The sequence below is a fragment of the Crinia signifera genome, chromosome 4 (genome assembly GCF_055691185.1).
Source record: "Crinia signifera chromosome 4, ASM5569118v1, whole genome shotgun sequence".
NCBI classification, from domain to species: Eukaryota; Metazoa; Chordata; class Amphibia; order Anura; family Myobatrachidae; genus Crinia; species Crinia signifera.
Window position 1 is genome coordinate 335,131,498 of NC_139220.1, and position 22,621 is coordinate 335,154,118.

General features: G+C 51.7%; 1 protein-coding gene across 3 annotated transcripts in view; it reads right to left on the reverse strand.

Annotated features, from left to right (window-relative positions):
- LOC146076015 (uncharacterized) overlaps positions 1–22,621 on the reverse strand; it is an 83,058-nt gene that overhangs the window by 32,515 nt on the left and 27,922 nt on the right. For all 3 annotated transcript variants that reach the window (XR_014473678.1, XM_083185781.1, XM_083185782.1), the window contains exons 3-7: positions 4,183–5,304; positions 3,931–3,967; positions 3,698–3,753; positions 3,216–3,460; positions 1,675–1,835 (exon numbers count right to left, since the gene is read on the reverse strand). Coding sequence is in view for 2 of the 3 variants with exons in the window: in XM_083185781.1 (XP_083041907.1) it covers positions 1,675–1,835; positions 3,216–3,460; positions 3,698–3,753; positions 3,931–3,967; positions 4,183–5,304 (1,621 nt within the window). In the remaining variant the exon portion in view is untranslated. The remainder of the gene's footprint in view (positions 1–1,674; positions 1,836–3,215; positions 3,461–3,697; positions 3,754–3,930; positions 3,968–4,182; positions 5,305–22,621) is intronic.

A 22,621-nucleotide genomic window follows, 5' to 3' on the forward strand; every position in this document is an offset into this window, starting at 1 on the left:
GTGCGCGGTCACTACCAGTCAGTGTGTATAATGGTGAGGGGGTCACTACCAGTCAGTGTGTATAATGGTGGGGGGGTCACTACCAGTCAGTGTGTATAATGGTGAGGGGTCACTACCAGTCAGTGTGTATAATGGTGAGGGGTCACTACCAGTCAGTGTGTATAATGGTGCGCGGTCACTACCAGTCAGTGTGTATAATGGTGCGCGGTCACTACCAGTCAGTGTGTATAATGGTGCGCGGTCACTACCAGTCAGTGTGTATAATGGTGGGGGGGTCACTACCAGTCAGTGTGTATAATGGGGGGGGGTCACTACCAGTCAGTGTGTATAATGGTGCGCGGTCACTACCAGTCAGTGTGTATAATGGTGGGGGGGTCACTACCAGTCAGTGTGTATAATGGTGCACGGTCACTACCAGTCAGTGTGTATAATGGTGCGCGGTCACTACCAGTCAGTGTGTATAATGGTGCGCGGTCACTACCAGTCAGTGTGTATAATGGTGAGGGGTCACTACCAGTCAGTGTGTATAATGGTGGGGGGTCACTACCAGTCAGTGTGTATAATGGTGAGGGGTCACTACCAGTCAGTGTGTATAATGGTGGTGGGGTCACTACCAGTCAGTGTGTATAATGGTGCGCGGTCACTACCAGTCAGTGTGTATAATGGTGAGGGGTCACTACCAGTCAGTGTGTATAATGGTGAGGGGTCACTACCAGTCAGTGTGTATAATGGTGAGGGGTCACTACCAGTCAGTGTGTATAATGGTGGGGGGTCACTACCAGTCAGTGTGTATAATGGTGAGGGGTCACTACCAGTCAGTGTGTATAATGGTGGTGGGGTCACTACCAGTCAGTGTGTATAATGGTGCGCGGTCACTACCAGTCAGTGTGTATAATGGTGGGGGGGTCACTACCAGTCAGTGTGTATAATGGTGGGGGGGTCACTACCAGTCAGTGTGTATAATGGTGGTGGGGTCACTACCAGTCAGTGTGTATAATGGTGGTGGGGTCACTACCAGTCAGTGTGTATAATGGTGGTGGGTCACTACCAGTCAGTGTGTATAATGGTGGGGGGTCACTACCAGTCAGTGTGTATAATGGTGGGGGGTCACTACCAGTCAGTGTGTATAATGGTGGGGGGGTCACTACCAGTCAGTGTGTATAATGGTGAGGGGTCACTACCAGTCAGTGTGTATAATGGTGCGCGGTCACTACCAGTCAGTGTGTATAATGGTGCGCGGTCACTACCAGTCAGTGTGTATAATGGTGCGCGGTCACTACCAGTCAGTGTGTATAATGGTGCGGGTCACTACCAGTCAGTGTGTATAATGGTGCGCGGTCACTACCAGTCAGTGTGTATAATGGTGCGCGGTCACTACCAGTCAGTGTGTATAATGGTGCGCGGTCACTACCAGTCAGTGTGTATAATGGTGAGGGGTCACTACCAGTCAGTGTGTATAATGGTGCGCGGTCACTACCAGTCAGTGTGTATAATGGTGCGTGGGCACGACCAGTCAGTGTGTATAATGGTGCACGGTCACTACCAGTCAGTGTGTATAATGGTGCACGGTCACTACCAGTCAGTGTGTATAATGGTGCGTGGGCACGACCAGTCAGTGTGTATAATGGTGCGCGGTCACTACCAGTCAGTGTGTATTAATGTTGTGCCTCATACCTCTCGCTGACCTCCTTCACTTTGAGGATATTGGAGAACAGGATTTTCCTTTCCCGAATAATCAGCGAATCCTGTAACTCGCGGGACTCCAGGAAATGCTCTGTCAGGACATTCAGCGATCGGAGGTACGAGGCTTCAGATGTCAGCACCTCGAACATACTCTGCGGACAGGGGGACAGCGGGGTGACCATCACTGCTATATAATGGGGGGACAGCGGGGGGGGACGACGACCATCACTGCTATATAATGGGGGACAGCAGGGGTGACCATCACTGCTATATAATGGGGGGACAGCGGGGTGACCATCATTGCTATATAATGGGGGGACAGCGGGGTGACAATCACTACTATATAATGGGGGGACAGCAGGGGGACCATCACTGCTATATAATGGGGGGACAGCAGGGGGACCATCACTGCTATATAATGGGGGGACAGCAGGGGGACCTTCACTGCTATATAATGGGGGGGGCAGCGGGGTGACCATCACTGCTATATAATGGGGGGGACAGCGGGGTGACCATCATTGCTATATAATGGGGGGACAGCGGGGTGACAATCACTACTATATAATGGGGGGACAGCAGGGGGACCATCACTGCTATATAATGGGGGGACAGCAGGGGGACCATCACTGCTATATAATGGGGGGACAGCAGGGGGACCTTCACTGCTATATAATGGGGGGGCAGCGGGGTGACCATCACTGCTATATAATGGGGGGGACAGCGGGGTGACCATCACTGCTATATAATGGGGGGACAGCGGGGTGACCATCACTGCTATATAATGGGGGGACAGCGGGGTGACCATTACTGCTATATAATGGGGGGGACAGCAGGGTGACCATCACTGCTATATAATGGGGGGACAGCAGGGGGACCACTACGGCTATATAATGGGGGGACAGCCGGGTGACCATCACTGCTATATAATGGGGGGACAGCGGGGTGACCATTACGGCTATATAATGGGGGGACAGCAGGGTGACCATTACCGCTATATAATGGGGGGGACAGTGGGGTGACCATTACGGCTATATAATGGGGGGGACAGCGGGGTGACAATCACTACTATATAATGGGGGGACAGCAGGGTGACAATCACTGCTATATAATGGGGGACAGCGGGGTGACCATCACTGCTATATAATGGGGGGACAGCGAGGTGACCATCACTGCTATATAATAGGGGGACAGCGGGGTGACCATTACGGCTATATAATAGGGGGACAGCGGGGTGACCATTACGGCTATGTAATAGGGGGACAGCGGGGTGACCATTACGGCTATGTAATAGGGGGACAGCGGGGTGACCATTACGGCTATCTAATGGGGGGGACAGCGGGGGGGACCATCACTGCTATATAATGGGGGGACAGCGGGGTGACCATCACTGCTATATAATGGGGGGACAGCGGGGTGACCATCATTGCTATATAATAGGGGGACAGCGGGGTGACCATCACTGCTATATAATAGGGGGACAGCGGGGTGACCATTACGGCTATATAATGGGGGGGACAGCGGGGTGCACTCACCTCCTGCATCTTCTTCTCCTCATTGGTCATAGTTTCCAGGACTCCGCTCTCTCTCACAGAAGGTAATTCCTGCCACAGCGTGTTATGGGGGACCGCAGACCTCCGCCCCTGCTTAGGAGACCCTCCGGCAGATTGGGGACTCTCCTGCGAGGAGTCATAGCTGGTGAAGCTGCTGTTGCGTGCGACGGTCTGCCTCCGGATCTCCTTACTGATGACCGTCTGGCGGTACGTCTGGTACAGCGGCTCTGTTCAGGAGACACGTATGTCATTAAGTACATACAAGAGGCACCTGGTACAAAGGCTTCTAGCAACTAGGGACCCAGCACCGAGGCATTGCCGAGAGGGCAGTGACTGCAGCGTACGCACTCAGGCTCTGCGCACACAACACGTCACCTTACTGTCCCAATCGCCAATTAGCTCAGGACAGCCAGTAATGAGTGGCAGGTGATAACGGGGCGATTGGGCACTGCTCAGATCCTTACCATCCCGCAGGTGCGATTCCCAGTCTATGGATTTAGGGCTCTTGACAGTCGGAGTCCTGGAAATAAGAGAAATCATTGAAGCGGTTGAAATAAAAACATCTGGGGGACTCCCGATGGAAGGGACACGGAGATCGGGAAGAGACACGGAGATCGGGAAGAGACACAGAAGGAAAGACCAAGTTGGTGCACTTAATAACATTGTAGTTAGACCAGGGGCCCCGCTGTGCACTCACCTCATGAACGCGCTCTCCTGGCAGAAATCCGATGGCTCTGTGTACAAGGCAAACAAACTTTATTAACAGGACAATCCGCACTCCACTGGGCAACACCATGCAAAATACACAACAGGTCCCCCCCGAGACGTTGAATGGATTTGGTGCAGATATCAGTCTACATTAAATTAATCAAGTAGAACTTACTTTTCATACCCCCCCCCCTCCCCCACCTGAGTCCGATCACAATCACAAAGAGATGAGATCACTCACCATTGGTGTCCTCCGAGGATGAACGTCGGTCTCTCCCCTTATACACGCTGTCAATAGGAAGACTACATGAAGACGCCTTCTTATCTCTATCCGCCACCTCCTCCGCATTGCCCGTTGAATACCTCTTCAATGACCCTTTCCTCAAAAACGGAGGTGGAGCTGGAGGAGGTGGGGGTGCTGCTCCACGAGGAGGTTTGCTTGGCACTTTAGGAGGCATCATTGGCAGAGGTTCTGGGACTTCTATCGAGGACTGAGGAGGCACCTTGCTCCTGCGGGCGGGCTTACGGATCTTGAAGCGATGTTCTGCGGCCCGGTCGTCTTTGAAAGCAGGGTGTGGCGTTTGGGGAAGCTCCTGAGCAGTGTTCAAGCAGTCGGTGGACCCGGAGCTCTTTAAGGTAGCATCGCTTAAGTCAACTGAGTCAACATCCGAATGATCCGTTTTGTCGGTCACTGACGCAACTTCATCAGAGAAGGTGATGCACTTTAATTTAGAGCTTTTTCCGGGTTCAGCTTCAGGGTCACTGGAAATTCCATTAGGCAAAGGGGGAGCGGGAAGCGCTCCCGCATGGGCAATGTCTACATCCTCACTGGCCTTTGATTTCAAGCGTGGCGGTGACCTGTGCTTTGGGACATCTGGTATATTGTCCAACCTACATGGCCTCTGGACAGTGATCTCTTCATGGGCAGGGTTAGGCAAATCCCCGTTATAGTCCACCGTAGATTTGTAAGAGGTGAGTACAACACTGGTTCTCACTTTTTCGTCTCCAACACCGGAGTCCTGCCTAGAGCGCTCCCCATGCTTTAATGACCTGCGTCTCACTGGGTAGCTGGTGGCCGCTGCCATCCTGTCCTTCAGAAGCCACTGGCCCCACTTTCCTCCACCGTCCTCGTCATCCAAAGATAAAACTCTGTGGAAAATGCCACTGTCGTCGGAAGAGTCCGATGCTTCGTTGACGTAGATGCCCTGAGACACGCTAGACTCTGGGACCCAGACCAAGACCATACCTGGTTTCTGCTGGTGACAGGCACAACAGCAACGTGTTGGGCAAGCCGGCCGGGGGGGACGGGATCCCATCTTGGACAACCGATCATCTGTGTCCTGGAAATGTTTCGGAGGCAACGCTGGGGGTGAAGGAGAAGATACGACGTGAGTACAAGGAGAAGAACAAACCAGACTAGACTAGCACATAACACGTTATCTACTGTACTAGACTCGTCCTCCACTCCAATAAGCTTTTGTGATTCGGACAAGCGTCGGGTCATCGGCAGAAGTGCACTACAAGCTTCAGCAAGCACTACCAATGTTCCAGGATGTGCGAGTAGCCATAGAGCCACAGTTTGTCTAAATAAACCCTTGAAGGGTGCAAATTAAAAGCCAAGTCCGACCTCATCAGTGTCATGGGTTTGAGGACATAATTCTTGGTAGGGTTCATAGGCCATACCGTGTTACCGTCTGATAACCAATAATTGCCTTCCCATAAATAGTTCCCTGCTTTTAAGACAATGGGTTCAACTGAAACCACAGCAGCCTACGAACGTCTCCACAGATTGCAAGGCCTCGTTCCTTTTTGATGAATAATGACATTAATGAGCTTCCATTAAGCCTATTACTGTAATGGCCCCATATTACCGGCGAGGCCTTCGGGAGGCAGCTACGTGATTAGTGGTGGGTACAAACAGCACATAGACCTCGTGCCAGCGCATTACTTCAGCCTCCCCCTCCTCAAACACTTATACCCACCCCCAAACACGGGCGCCAGCTTGCTTGGCTCTATACGTCCATTACTGTGGCCCTGCCAAGCGGGGAACGATAGAGCGATAGTTGTAAGCTGCGTTTATGGCTCAGTAACTGGTTAGATGTCTTAAAGGAGAGCGGTTGATACGTTCTTCACTTGTGCCCCTCAGGTGCCTCATGTCTGGCTCGCATTTCAGCGATGTGCCCGCAGAATTGTGTGGGCACATTGCGGGGAGGGACAAGGCAAGCAGGGTGGCTTTGACCTGTGCTGGGCGTTACCCCTGCAGTAGCCGAACGCAGGCAGTTGCGTTTTATGAAGCTTATACTCTCACCATCCTGTCTGCCTGCAACATGATCTCAGCCACTAGGGGGCGCTGTATGGTGTGAGCATGACAAGTGCGGATGTGGATCGCACAGTCGACGATGTCTACATTGACAGCCAATCGATTGACCATAAGATCGACATGGAAAATGTCAGCACAGAATTTGAAGGTTTTGCACTTGCGCAGTAGCAGAATAATGCCATAACTAGGTGAATACTGACATTGCGCGCGACTCTGGAATCAGGCCCAAAATATGGAGGAGGTTGCCGATAGCAACGCTGTCCCCTCGCTACTCCTTCCAAAACACAGATCTACAGAGAGTGACCCCCTCAGCGGCACAGGCCAGACCGCCGGCAGTCACTGGGAGAAGCCATCCTTTGGCTCCATCTACCCCATTCCTGCCAGCGCACAGGAGTGAAAAAAGCCTGGTTATGTAAATCACACCTAATAGCCCCGCCCACACTGTGTGACAACACAAACACCACTACTGTGCCGCAGGGGGGGGCGGGGCTATAATGGCACATATTGCATCATTACACCATCGGCCAGGTCGGATATGATCGTAAGTTGTTATATAGCACCTGCATATACTGCAGCACTGTACAGAGGATCACTCTCTGCGCTGTTAGAGCTTACAGTCCAAGGGGGTCTATGTATTAAGCCTTGGCGAGAGATAAAGTACTGGCCAATCAGCTCCTAACTGCCATGTTGCAGGCTGTAAACCAACCAAATAATTTCACTGACCAGAAAATGTAAAAGTAAAATGATATCTATTTATGTCTAGTGTCATAGAAACATAGAAACACAGAATTTGACGGCAGATAAGAACCATTTGGCCCATCTAGTCTGCCCCTTTTTACCCTTCAGGTAATGTCAACCCTTTTTAATCCTTATTTCTTTGTAAGGATATTCATATGCCTATCCCAAGCATGTTTAAATTGTTCTACTGTCTTAGCCTCTACCACCTCTGATGGGAGGCTATTCCACTTATCCACTACCCTTTCTGTGAAGTAATTCTTCCTCACATTTCCCCTGAACCTACCTCCCTCCAGTTTCAGTGCATGTCCTCGTGTTCTATTACTTCTTTTCCTTTGAAGAAAATTTCCCTCCTGTACTATGTTAAAACCCTTGATATATTTGAAGATTTCTATCATGTCCCCCCTTTCCCTTCTCTGCTCCAAACTATACATGTTAAGATCTTTTAGTCTATCCAGGTAAGTTTTGTGATGTAGGCCATGAACCATTTTAGTTGCCCTTCTTTGTACACTCTCCAATGTATTTATATCCTTCTGAAGATATGGCCTCCAGAACTGGACACAGTATTCCAGATGAGGTCGTACCAATGACCTATACAGTGGCATTATTACGTCTTTTTTTTCTGCTACTGATTCCTCTCCCTATGCAACCAAGCATCTGACTAGCCTTCCTCATTGCTTTGTTACATTGCCTCCCTGCCTTTAAGTCACTTGAAATAATGACTACTAGATCTCTTTCCTCCTCAGTAGTTTCCATTATAGTACCCTTGATACTATATTGAGCCTTTGGGTTTTTGAGTCCCAAGTGCATAATTTTGCATTTTTTAGCATTAAACTGTAGTTGCCATGCTCTTGACCAATTCTCAAGTTTACTTAGATCATCAGTCATTTGATTTACCCCTCCTGGTGTGTCTACTCTGTTGCATATCTTTGTGTCATCTGCAAAAAGGCATACTTTCCCTTCAATACCATTTGCAATGTCACTAACAAAGATAATAAAGAGCACTGGTCCAAGTACAGATCCCTGGGGTACTCCACTGGTAACATGTCCCCCTCCATAGAATGCACTCCATTTACTACAACTGTCTGTTTCCTATCCTGCAACCAGGTTCTTATCCATTTAATTGTTTTATAATCCAATCCCACACTTTCAAGTTTATTTAGCAGCCTGCGATGTGGGACAGTGTCAAATGCCTTACTAAAGTCTAGATATGCCACATCTACAGCCCCCCCTTCATCTAGTATTTTGGTCACGGAGTCAAAAAAGTCAATGAGACTTGTTTGGCATGATCTCCCTGCAGTAAAACCATGCTGTTTTGGATCCTGTAAGTTGTTTAATTTAAGATATTCCACTATTCTTTCTTTTAATAGTGTTTCCATTATTTTCCCTACTACTGATGTAAGGCTCACTGGTCTGTAGTTACTTGATTGTGTCTCTCCGAAACACTGCCAGTAACACTACATCTCTTTCTCTCTCACCCATGCACAAACACAGAGGCAATCACAAGGCAGCAGACTAGCTTTCAGAGCATTTGCTTCAAGCAGACTTATTAAAGATGAACAGTGTAAATATGGATGCAGTCACCATGTGCGCCACCAGGGGGCGGAATGTCACTGATGTCTATAGGTGATATTCTCCACCATAAACAAGGAAGCCAATGAGGGAAAACCCAGCCCTTTGGCTTTCTATGTTGTTGTACGAAGGGCGGCTGAAAATGAAGGTGAAATTCTGCATAACTGTGGTTTACAGGAAAGACTGGCTGGTGGCCCTGGGGTGAATCGCAGTGTTAGGTGCCAGCAACCATACACCATAAAAACTAAAGCCAGTGATAGGTCAAAACACTGCGCAGGGACTGTGCGTAATGAGAGGCTCGCAGGCAGCCAGGGAGAGCTTCTGATATTGGGGTCTCGTCAACACCACAGATCCTCATCTAGTGTCCGGAGGCGTGCTAAACACTGCGCAGGGACTGTGCGTAATGAGAGGTAGCCAGGGAGAGCTTCTGATATTGGGGTCTCATCAACACCACAGATCATCATCTAGTGTCCGGAGGCGTGCTAAACACTACGCAGGGACTGTGCGTAATGAGAGTCTCGCAGGCAGCCAGGGAGAGCTTCTGATATTGGGGCCTCGTCAACACCACAGATCATCATCTAGTGTCCGGAGGCGTGCTAAACACTGCGCAGGGACTGTGCGTAATGAGAGGCAGCCAGGGAGAGCTTCTGATATTGGGGTCTCGTCAACACCACAGATCATCATCTAGTGTCCGGAGGCGTGCTAAACACTACGCAGGGACTGTGCGTAATGAGAGTCTCGCAGGCAGCCAGGGAGAGCTTCTGATATTGGGGCCTCGTCAACACCACAGATCATCATCTAGTGTCCGGAGGCGTGCTAAACACTGCGCAGGGACTGTGCGTAATGAGAGGCAGCCAGGAAGAGCTTCTGATATTGGGGCCTCGTCAACACCACAGATCATCTAGTGTCCGGAGGCATGCTAAACACTGCCCAGGGACTGTGCGTAATGAGAGGCTCGCAGGCAGCCAGGGAGAGCTTCGGATATTGGGGTCTCATCAACACCACAGATCATCATCTAGTGTCCGGAGGCGTGCTAAACACTGTGCAGGGACTGTGCGTAATGAGAGGCTCGCAGGCAGCCAGGGAGAGCTTCGGATATTGGGGTCTCATCAACACCACAGATCATCATCTAGTGTCCGGAGGCATGCTAAACACTACGCAGGGACTGTGCGTAATGAGAGGCAGCCAGTGAGAGCTTCTGATATTGGGGTCTCGTCAACACCACAGATCATCATCTAGTGTCCGGAGGCGTGCTAAACACTGCGCAGGGACTGTGCGTAATGAGAGGCTCGCAGGCAGCCAGGGAGAGCTTCTGATATCGGGGCCTCGTCAACACCACAGATCATCATCTAGTGTCCGGAGGCGTGCTAAACACTGCGCAGGGACTGTGCGTAATGAGAGGCAGCCAGGGAGAGCTTCTGATATTGGGGTCTCTAATTATAAAACTAGTTACCAGCTCATCAGTAATATTAGCTCAATCTAGTGGCTGGTGGCAAGCAAAACCCTTGAATCCCTCCCCCTCCCCCAAAGAGGTGTGGCAAAAGAACAAGCTAGATAAAACATATTTCCTTGAATCGGATGATTTATTAAATCCTTATTGCTGCAGATTACACAATTATGACGTTAGTCCCTGGTACCACACGCGGTGCCAGTCTTCAGCCACTTCTTCCACCAGGGACCTTTAGGGAATTCATTATTCATTAATGAGATAATCAGTATCCCAGGGGAGAGCCGCCAGGATACTAATTATACAAGCTAATGACATAATAATGAGGTCCCGCTGTGTGCGACATACTGGCTTATATGGAAACTTGGAGAGAGAGAGAGCGCACCAGCCAATCAGCCCCTAACTGTCATGTTGCATGCTGGGTTTAAAATGGAAATTGGGGGCTGGCTGGTACCTTCTTTCCCTCCACTTTATCTCTTCCCCCAAGGCTTGTGACAGATTCCTTAGCTTGAAAGAGGAAATCCCCTTTAGTCAAAATAATTTCAGCTATTTAAAACGCATTGCATAAGATTAATGGGGCTGAATACAATCAGCTACCAACTGTCATCTTTCAAACATGACAGATGGGCACTGATTGGGCTAGAGAAGCATTTATCATATACAATGAGTTTTAAACAGCTAAAACTCAGCAGAAACAGGCCCCTGTACATTTAGCAGGTTCTAGAAGTATAGACCATTTGCGTCCAGTAATCTTCAGTCTAGGTCGACAGGGTGCTGACAGTAGCAGACGTACGAGTGAGTCCCAGCAGATACAGGAACATAAACAATGACAGCGGAGCTGGAATGTCCTCGGGATAGAACAGCTTTTCCCCAGAGACTATTGGGGACATACACGGCTATTGTATACCTATGGGGTTATGTGTCACGCCGCAGTGCAGCCCCACCTGCTAGTCACTACACAATCCCGGTCACCTCTCCCGCATGGCCCGGTATTCCTCCGTTACAGTAACATAGACAATGACAGCGGAGCTGGAACGTCCTCGGGATAGAACAGCTTTTCCCCAGAGACTATTGGGCACATACACGGCTATTGTATACCTATGGGGTCATGTGTCACCGCGCAGTACAGCCCCACCTGCTAGTCACTACACAATCCCGGTCACCTCTCCCGCATGGCCCGGTATTCCTCCGTTACAGTAACATAGACAATGACAGCGGAGCTGGAACGTCCTCGGGATAGAACAGCTTTTCCCCAGAGACTATTGGGGACATACACGGCTATTGTATACCTATGGGGTTATGTGTCACGCCGCAGTGCAGCCCCACCTGCTAGTCACTACACAATCCCGGTCACCTCTCCCGCATGGCCCGGTACTCCTCCGTTACAGTAACATAGACAATGACAGCGGAGCTGGAACGTCCTCGGGATAGAACAGCTTTTCCCCAGAGACTATTGGGCACATACACGGCTATTGTATACCTATGGGGTTATGTGTCACGCCGCAGTGCAGCCCCACCTGCTAGTCACTACACAATCCCGGTCACCTCTCCCGCATGGCCCGGTATTCCTTAGTTACAGTAACATAGACAATGACAGCGGAGCTGGAACGTCCTCGGGATAGAACAGCTTTTCCCCAGATACTATTGGGGACATACACGGCTATTGTATACCTATGGGGTTATGTGTCACGCCGCAGTGCAGCCCCACCTGCTAGTCACTACACAATCCCGGTCACCTCTCCCGCATGGCCCGGTATTCCTCCGTTACAGGAACACAGACAATGACAGCGGAGCTGGAACATCTTCGGGATAGAACAGCTTTTCCCCAGAGACTATTGGGGACATACACGGCTATTGTATACCTATGGGGTTATGTGTCACGCCGCAGTGCAGCCCCACCTGCTAGTCACTACACAATCCCGGTCACCTCTCCCGCATGGCCCGGTATTCCTCCGTTACAGTAACATAGACAATGACAGCTGAGCTGGAACGTCCTCGGGATAGAACAGCTTTTCCCCAGAGACTATTGGGCACATACACGGCTATTGTATACCTATGGGGTTATGTGTCACGCCGCAGTGCAGCCCCACCTGCTAGTCACTACACAATCCCGGTCACCTCTCCCGCATGGCCCGGTATTCCTCCGTTACAGTAACATAGACAATGACAGCGGAGCTGGAATGTCCTCGGGATAGAACAGCTTTTCCCCAGAGACTATTGGGCACATATACGGCTATTGTATACCTATGGGGTTATGTGTCACGCCGCAGTACAGCCCCACCTGCTAGTCACTACACAATCCCGGTCACCTCTCCCGCATGGCCCGGTATTCCTCCGTTACAGTAACATAGACAATGACAGCGGAGCTGGAACGTCCTCGGGATAGAACAGCTTTTCCCCAGAGACTATTGGGCACATACACGGCTATTATATACCTATGGGGTTATGTGTCACGCCGCAGTGCAGCCCCACCTGCTAGTCACTACACAATCCCGGTCACCTCTCCCGCATGGCCCGGTATTCCTCCGTTACAGTAACATAGACAATGACAGCGGAGCTGGAACGTCCTCGGGATAGAACAGCTTTTCCCCAGATACTATTGGGGACATACACGGCTATTGTATACCTATGGGGTTATGTGTCACACCGCAGTGCAGCCCCACCTGCTAGTCACTACACAATCCCGGTCACCTCTCCCGCATGGGCCGGTATTCCTCCGTTACAGTAACATAGACAATGACAGCGGAGCCGGAACGTCCTCGGGATAGAACAGCTTTTCCCCAGAGACTATTGGGGACATACACGGCTATTGTATACCTATGGGGTTATGTGTCACGCCGCAGTGCAGCCCCACCTGCTAGTCACTACACAATCCCGGTCACCTCTCCCGCATGGCCCGGTATTCCTCCGTTACAGTAACATAGACAATGACAGCGGAGCTGGAACGTCCTCGGGATAGAACAGCTTTTCCCCAGAGACTATTGGGGACATACACGGCTATTGTATACCTATGGGGTTATGTGTCACGCCGCAGTGCAGCCCCACCTGCTAGTCACTACACAATCCCGGTCACCTCTCCCGCATGGCCCGGTATTCCTCCGTTACAGTAACATAGACAATGACAGCGGAGCTGGAATGTCCTCGGGATAGAACAGCTTTTCCCCAGAGACTATTGGGCACATACACGGCTATTGTATACCTATGGGGTTATGTGTCACGCCGCACTGCAGCCCCACCTGCTAGTCACTACACAATCCCGGTCACCTCTCCCGCATGGCCCGGTATTCCTCCGTTACAGTAACATAGACAATGACAGCGGAGCTGGAACGTCCTCGGGATAGAACAGCTTTTCCCCAGAGACTATTGGGCACATACACGGCTATTGTATACCTATGGGGTTAGGTGTCACGCCGCAGTGCAGCCCCACCTGCTAGTCACTACACAATCCCAGTCACCTCTCCCGCATGGGCCGGTATTCCTCCGTTACAGTAACATAGACAATGACAGCGGAGCTGGAACATCCCCGGGATAGAACAGCTTTTCCCCAGAGACTATTGGGCACATACACGGCTATTGTATACCTATGGGGTTATGTGTCTCTCCGCAGTGCAGCCCCACCTGCTAGTCACTACACAATCCCGGTCACCTCTCCCGCATGGCCCGGTATTCCTCCGTTACAGTAACACAGACAATGACAGCGGAGCTGGAACGTCCTCGGGATAGAACAGCTTTTCCCCAGAGACTATTGGGCACATACACGGCTATTGTATACCTATGGGGTTATGTGTCACGCCGCAGTGCAGCCCCACCTGCTAGTCACTACACAATCCCGGTCACCTCTCCCGCATGGCCCGGTATTCCTCCGTTACAGTAACATAGACAATGACAGCGGAGCTGGAACGTCCTCGGGATAGAACAGCTTTTCCCCAGAGACTATTGGGCACATACACGGCTATTGTATACCTATGGGGTTAGGTGTCACGCCGCAGTGCAGCCCCACCTGCTAGTCACTACACAATCCCAGTCACCTCTCCCGCATGGGCCGGTATTCCTCCGTTACAGTAACATAGACAATGACAGCGGAGCTGGAACATCCCCGGGATAGAACAGCTTTTCCCCAGAGACTATTGGGCACATACACGGCTATTGTATACCTATGGGGTTATGTGTCTCTCCGCAGTGCAGCCCCACCTGCTAGTCACTACACAATCCCGGTCACCTCTCCCGCATGGCCCGGTATTCCTCCGTTACAGTAACACAGACAATGACAGCGGAGCTGGAACGTCCTCGGGATAGAACAGCTTTTCCCCAGAGACTATTGGGCACATACATGGCTATTGTATACCTATGGGGTTATGTGTCACGCCGCAGTACAGCCCCACCTGCTAGTCACTACACAATCCCGGTCACCTCTCCCGCATGGCCCGGTATTCCTCCGTTACAGTAACATAGACAATGACAGCGGAGCTGGAATGTCCTCGGGATAGAACAGCTTTTCCCCAGAGACTATTGAGGACACAGACGGCTATTGTATACCTATGGGGTTATGCGTCACGCCGCAGTGCAGCCCCACCTGCTAGTCACTACACAATCCCAGTCACCTCTCCCGCATGGGCCGGTATTCCTCCGTTACAGTAACATAGACAATGACAGCGGAGCTGGAACATCCCCGGGATAGAACAGCTTTTCCCCAGAGACTATTGGGCACATACACGGCTATTGTATACCTATGGGGTTATGTGTCTCTCCGCAGTGCAGCCCCACCTGCTAGTCACTACACAATCCCGGTCACCTCTCCCGCATGGCCCGGTATTCCTCCGTTACAGTATCATAGACAATGACAGCGGAGCTGGAATGTCCTCGGGATAGAACAGCTTTTCCCCAGAGACTATTGGGGACACAGACGGCTATTGTATACCTATGGGGTTATGTGTCATGCCGCAGTGCAGCCCCACCTGCTAGTCACTACACAATCCCGGTCACCTCTCCCGCATGGCCCGGTATTCCTCCGTTACAGTAACATAGACAATGACAGCGGAGCTGGAACGTCCTCGGGATAGAACAGCTTTTCCCCAGAGACTATTGAGCACATACACAGCTATTGTATACCTATGGGGTTATGTGTCACGCCGCAGTGCAGCCTCACCTGCTAGTCACTACACAATCCCGGTCACCTCTCCCGCATGGCCCGGTATTCCTCCGTTACAGTAACACAGACAATGACAGCGGAGCTGGAACGTCCTCGGGATAGAACAGCTTTTCCCCAGAGACTATTGGGGACACAGACGGCTATTGTATACCTATGGGGTTATGTGTCACGCCGCAGTGCAGCCCCACCTGCTAGTCACTACACAATCCCGGTCACCTCTCCCGCATGGCCCGGTATTCCTCCGTTACAGTAACATAGACAATGACAGCGGAGCTGGAACGTCCTCGGGATAGAACAGCTTTTCCCCAGAGACTATTGGGCACATACACGGCTATTGTATACCTATGGGGTTATGTGTCACGCCGCAGTGCAGCCCCACCTGCTAGTCACTACACAATCCCGGTCACCTCTCCCGCATGGCCCGGTATTCCTCCGTTACAGTAACATAGACAATGAAAGCTGAGCTGGAACGTCCTCGGGATAGAACAGCTTTTCCCCAGAGACTATTGGGGACATACACGGCTATTGTATACCTATGGGGTTATGTGTCACGCCGCAGTGCAGCCCCACCTGCTAGTCACTACACAATCCCGGTCACCTCTCCAGCATGGGCCGGTATTCCTCCGTTACAGTAACATAGACAATGACAGCGGAGCTGGAACGTCCTCGGGATAGAACAGCTTTTCCCCAGAGACTATTGGGGACATACACGGCTATTGTATACCTATGGGGTTATGTGTCACGCCGCAGTGCAGCCCCACCTGCTAGTCACTACAGAATCCCGGTCACCTCTCCCGCATGGGCCGGTATTCCTCCGTTACAGTAACATAGACAATGACAGCGGAGCTGGAATGTCCTCGGGATAGAACAGCTTTTCCCCAGAGACTATTGGGCACAGACGGCTATTGTATACCTATGGGGTTATGTGTCACGCCGCAGTGCAGCCCCACCTGCTAGTCACTACACAATCCCGGTCACCTCTCCCGCATGGCCCGGTATTCCTCCGTTACAGTAACATAGACAATGACAGCGGAGCTGGAACGTCCTCGGGATAGAACAGCTTTTCCCCAGAGACTATTGGGCACATACACGGCTATTGTATACCTATGGGGTTATGTGTCATGCCGCAGTGCAGCCCCACCTGCTAGTCACTACACAATCCCGGTCACCTCTCCCGCATGGCCTGGTATTCCTCCGTTACAGTAACATAGACAATGACAGCGGAGCTGGAATGTCCTCGGGATAGAACAGCTTTTCCCCAGAGACTATTGGGCACATACACGGCTATTGTATACCTATGGGGTTATGTGTCACGCCGCAGTGCAGCCCCACCTGCTAGTCACTACACAATCCCGGTCACCTCTCCGGCATGGCCCGGTATTCCTCCGTTACAGTAACATAGACAATGACAGCGGAGCTGGAATGTCCTCGGGATAGAACAGCTTTTCCCCAGAGACTATTGGGGACATACACGGCTATTGTATACCTATGGGGTTATGTGTCACGCCGCAGTGCAGCCCCACCTGCTAGTCACTACACAATCCCGGTCACCTCTCCCGCATGGCCCGGTATTCCTCTGTTACAGTAACATAGACAATGACAGCGGAGCTGGAATGTCCTCGGGATAGAACAGCTTTTCCCCAGAGACTATTGGGCACATACACGGCTATTGTATACCTATGGGGTTATGTGTCACGCCGCAGTGCAGCCCCACCTGCTAGTCACTACACAATCCCGGTCACCTCTCCCGCATGGGCCGGTATTCCTCCGTTACAGTAACATAGACAATGACAGCGGAGCTGGAACGTCCTCGGGATAGAACAGCTTTTCCCCAGAGACTATTGGGCACATACACGGCTATTGTATACCTATGGGGTTATGTGTCACGCCGCAGTGCAGCCCCACCTGCTAGTCACTACACAATCCCGGTCACCTCTCCCCGCATGGCCCGGTATTCCTCCGTTACAGTAACATAGACAATGACAGCGGAGCTGGAACGTCCTCGGGATAGAACAGCTTTTCCCCAGAGACCTATTGGGCACATACACGGCTATTGTATACCTATGGGGTTAGTGTCACGCCGCAGTACAGCCCCACCTGCTAGTCACTACACAATCCCGGTCACCTCTCCCGCATGGCCCGGTATTCCTCCGTTACAGTAACATAGACAATGACAGCGGAGCTGAATGTCCTCGGGATAGAACAGCTTTTCCCCAGAGACTATTGGGGACACAGACGGCTATTGTATACCTATGGGGTTATGTGTCACGCCGCAGTGCAGCCCCACCTGCTAGTCACTACACAATCCCGGTCACCTCTCCCGCATGGGCCCGGTATTCCTCCGTTACAGTAACATAGACAATGACAGCGGAGCTGGAACGTCCTCGGATAGAACAGCTTTCCCCAGAGACTATTGGGGACATACACGGCTATTGTATACCTATGGGGTTATGTGTCACGCGCAGTGCAGCCCCACCTGCTAGTCACTACACAATCCCGGTCACCTCTCCCGCATGGCCCGGTAATCCTCCGTTACAGTAACATAGACAATGACAGCAGAGCTGGAACGTCCTCGGATAGAACAGCTTTTCCCCAGAGACTATTGGGCACATACACTGCTATTGTATACCTATGGGGTTATGTGTCACGCCGCAGTGCAGCCTCACCTGCTAGTCACTACACAATCCCGGTCACCTCTCCCGCATGGCCCGGTATTCCTCCGTTACAGTAACATAGACAATGACAGCGGAGCTGGAACGTCCTCGGGATAGAACAGCTTTTCCCCAGAGACTATTGGGGACATACACGGGCTATTGTATACCTATGGGGTTATGTGTCACGCCGCAGTGCAACCCCCACCTGCTAGTCACTACACAATCCCGGTCACCTCTCCCGCATGGCCCGGTATTCCTCCGTTACAGTAACATAGACAATGACAGCGGAGCTGGAATGTCCTCGGGATAGAACAGCTTTTCCCCAGAGACTATTGGGCACATACACGGCTATGTATACCTATGGGGTTATGGGGTCACACCGCAGTGCAGCCCACCTGCTAGTCACTACACAATCCCGGTCACCTCTCCCGCATGGGCCGGTATTCCTCCGTTACAGTAACATAGACAATGACAGCGGAGCTGGAACGTCCTCGGATAGAACAGCTTTTCCCCAGGGACTATTGGGGACACAGACGGCTATTGTATACCTATGGGGTTATGTGTCACGCCGCAGTGCAGCCCCACCTGCTAGTCACTACACAATCCCGGTCACCTCTCCCGCATGGCCCGGTATTCCTCCGTTACAGTAACATAGACAATGACAGCGGAGCTGGAACGTCCTCGGGATAGAACAGCTTTTCCCCAGAGACTATTGGGCACATACATGGCTATTGTATACCTATGGGGTTATGTGTCACGCCGCAGTGCAGCCCCACCTGCTAGTCACTACACAATCCCGGTCACCTCTCCCGCATGGCCCGGTATTCCTCCGTTACAGTAACATAGACAATGACAGCGGAGCCGGACCGTCCTCGGGATAGAACAGCTTTTCCCCAGAGACTATTGGGCATAATACACGGCTATTGTATACCTATGGGGTTAGGTGTCTCTCCGCAGTGCAGCCCCACCTGCTAGTCACTACACAATCCCGGTCACCTCTCCCGCAGGCCCGGTATTCCTCCGTTACAGTAACATAGACAATGACAGCGGAGCTGGAACGTCCTCGGGATAGAACAGCTTTCCCCAGAGACTATTGGGGACACAGACGGCTATTTGTATACCTATGGGGTTATGTGTCACGCCGCAGTGCAGCCCCACCTGCTAGTCACTACACAATCCCGGTCACCTCTCCCGCATGGCCCGGTATTCCTCCGTTACAGTAACATAGACAATGACAGCGGAGCTGGAACGTCCTCGGGATAGAACAGCTTTTCCCCAGAGACTATTGGGGACACAGACGGCTATTGTATACCTATGGGGTTATGTGTCACGCCGCAGTGCAGCCCCACCTGCTAGTCACTACACAATCCCGGTCACCTCTCCCGCATGGCCCGGTATTCCTCCGTTACAGTAACATAGACAATGACAGCGGAGCTGGACGTCCTCGGATAGAACAGCTTTTCCCCAGAGACTATTGGGGACATACACGGCTATTTTATACCTATGGGGTTATGTGTCATGCCGCAGTGCAGCCCCACCTGCTAGTCCCTACACAATCCCGGTCACCTCTCCCGCATGGCCCGTCTGTGCAGGTGCGCGTAACTCTGACCATCCTGCAACAGAGACAGACTTATCGGGCCGACGCTGACCTCACAGACCCCCATACTGCAAATGCATGCGAACGCCCGTGTTTTACCGGACACTCCCAGAAAACGGCCCGTGAGACCCCCCTAAACGCCAGCTTCCGGTTAGTCAAACTGCGAGGGGATTGCGATTGGATTACGCGGTTTGGTCTCGCGCATGCGTGATCGGGACCCCCGTACACATACGCAGTCATTTGTTAAATCGACTTGCAAATTTACACAGCTCTGAATTAGGCCCCTGATAAGGTGCACGTAGCGAGGACCACCTGCTCATACACAAGACAGAACACACAATACAGAGTGCACAGCCCCCCCTCCCATGTACCTCTTCCTGGCCTGAGGCCTGCTCGGAGGCTCCCGGTCACATTGGGCGTGCTGGTCAGGGAGGAGGAGAGGAGGGGGTGAGGGAGTGACGCAGATGGACCATGGGTGGGGTGGCCGGGATAAGGTTACAACTCCCAAATACCACATGGGGCTTAACCACTTGCAGCCTGGCGGGATACACAGATTGCGCACAATGTATATGTATGCATGTTATCGCACAGCTGGCACCAGCACCGCGGCCCTCAGCAGCAGCTGCGTTGGCACAGGGGGAGATATATATAGCGTGGGGCGAGGAGCTGACAGTTTGTGTGGGATATTGTTCGGATTTCATGAGTCACAGCTGAGCTTACACATGATGCCACATGGGAAGCGTGTCATCACTCTCTTCCTCATAGCCGACACACTCCCGGCTACTTTACATATCCGGTCGGACCGGCCGTCTGCCTGGCATGCAGCTGTAGTATCTGCCTGGCGAGACGGAACGTGTACCCAGACATAACAGTGCCATGACGAGACACGTGCCACGTTGGTACATTGCTGACGTATCTTCTGCTCTTTCCTGCACCAATAGTGTGCCCGAAGCATGGGGAACAGGCGCGGTACGCTTAGACGGTGTCGACATTCTGGACAGAAAATATGAAAAATTTGTGTCAACCTCCTGTCGACCATTTGCCCTGTCGATCTTCATCCAGCGGATCCTATGAACCATACCCTCCCCTACAGCCGCCATTCCTTCACCCAAAAAGGCCCACATGCACACAGTCAACACAGACAAAAGGTTGACATGAAAAAAGTCGACACATTTAGGGGTTTATCACATTTTCTGGTGACGCGTGGACCCCAATTAGCGCAGTGCGATTCGTTCTTCAGGCCTGGAGCCTCAATCTGCCGCAGCTCCCCCCGGCACCACGTTTGCGTTCCCAATCCCTATTTCCACATGGACGGCAAAGTATAAGTAAGCCCCCAAAAAATTTAGAACCCAAAATTTGTGAAAAACTCACTGTTGACCTTTTTAATGTGTCGACCGCATACAAGCCGACATTTTGTCATTTCGACCTAGAGCGTTTCCACCTTTTGGCGTTGACCTATCCTACCTATACCCACTGTATGCAGTAGACTAAATGGGGGTCCAGGTGTTCAAATCTACAGATTGACCCCCCCTCCCAAAAAAAAAAAAATACAATCCACGCCACAATCTTCTAGCCATCAATAGCCACCTGCGGCCCGCCCAAGCATTCCCCACCGCCGGGCCTAACACGACGCAGTTTGCGCATCTCTGTACTGCACATGCTCCGTAGATGCTCACGTAACTGCGGGCAACGCAGGGTCACACCCAACCCCCAGCAGGGGCGTAACTGGGCGGTTAACGGAGGAATTTGCGCTGAGGCCGAGTGTGGCTGCGTCATTGGAAGTGGGTAATAGCGCCCGTTTCAGTTTCCAGGCAAGCCTCTTGCAACAAATAGGGCTGGTGTAAAAATGATGACGGCGTGCCAACAGGAACGGCACAGATGTCACCCTTCCAGGTGACATTATAATGCCGGCTCCGACACAGTGACGGGGAGCACGGTGCTGCGCTGCGGCATTATCGTGTGCCGAGGAGGAACCGGTACAGTCTCTGGGGATTCTGGGTACGCCCCTGGCGTGATGTAAACGCTGCCCATTGTTAAAATGTCATAGAATGCCGACAGGTGACGGGTTGACATTGTCACAATGTTGACATTAATGTTAGGCTGTGGGATGGGAGGGTTACAGACTCTTACAGGAGGAATACTTATCGGTGTGAAACTGTGTCCATGTCGACTGTGTCGACATTCGGCTAAAAAAGTGAAAAACTCACGTCGACCTAATGACTGTCGACCTAAACCCATGTCGACATTGGCCCATGTCGACCTTGGCCCATGTCGACCTAATGTCCTAAGTCTGTTCTGACAGATGTACCGCTTCCCCCAGAAGCGGAACTGAATCTGCAGCGGCCGTCGGGAACAGGTAAGAAACCACTGGGCCGGCAGAGATAAGAAGACATTCTGTTGACATTTCATCCGTGTCTACACCCCCCCCCCCCCACTAGCCAAGTGACTCCACCTGAAACACCAACTCACACCAGTGAGTCGGCAGCACGTCAGCTATGCAGATGTGACCGTGGGGAATTTCTCCCTCTGACTAGGTGTGTCAGCCACGCCGTGTGTAAACCTGCCGACGGAACATGAAGTCAGCCAGTGTGTAGGAAGAAGCCGCAGCCTCACATGCGTCTTACATGTATGTGAACTGCCAACCTACCAGCAAACGGTTAACTTGCCCTCTCCTTGTTGGCAAGCAGCATCGCCGTGACAACTCTACCCAGATTCAGGCGAGAGCCCCAGACGCGTGGCCGGCACACCCCAACAGCTGCACGCTATATACAGATTCCGACCCCGCTGCCGACGGTCCCTAATGGCAGATTCTATAACCTCTCCTCCTCGGCCGTCCCCACTATATATCGCCATAGGTAACGACATCACCACTGCTGTATTACTGTATACAAGCAATCTCTGACACACATCCTTCCAACATGGATCCCAACAGAGAACAGAGGAGATGGCGGTAACCGCGGCGGGTGAATTATTGCTGCACGCCGCTATCCGAAGCCCAGGGACCGCACAACCACCAGTATTAGACACCCAGTAATGTCATTTGTTGGGGCCAGATGTACTAAGCTTCAAAAGTGATAAAATGGGGAGTGATAAACAAGCAGCCAATCAGCTCCTACCTGTCAGGTCACAGACTAGGATTATAAAATGACAGGTGGGAGCTGATTGGCTGCTTGTTTATCACGTTTTGAAGCTTGCTACATCTGGCA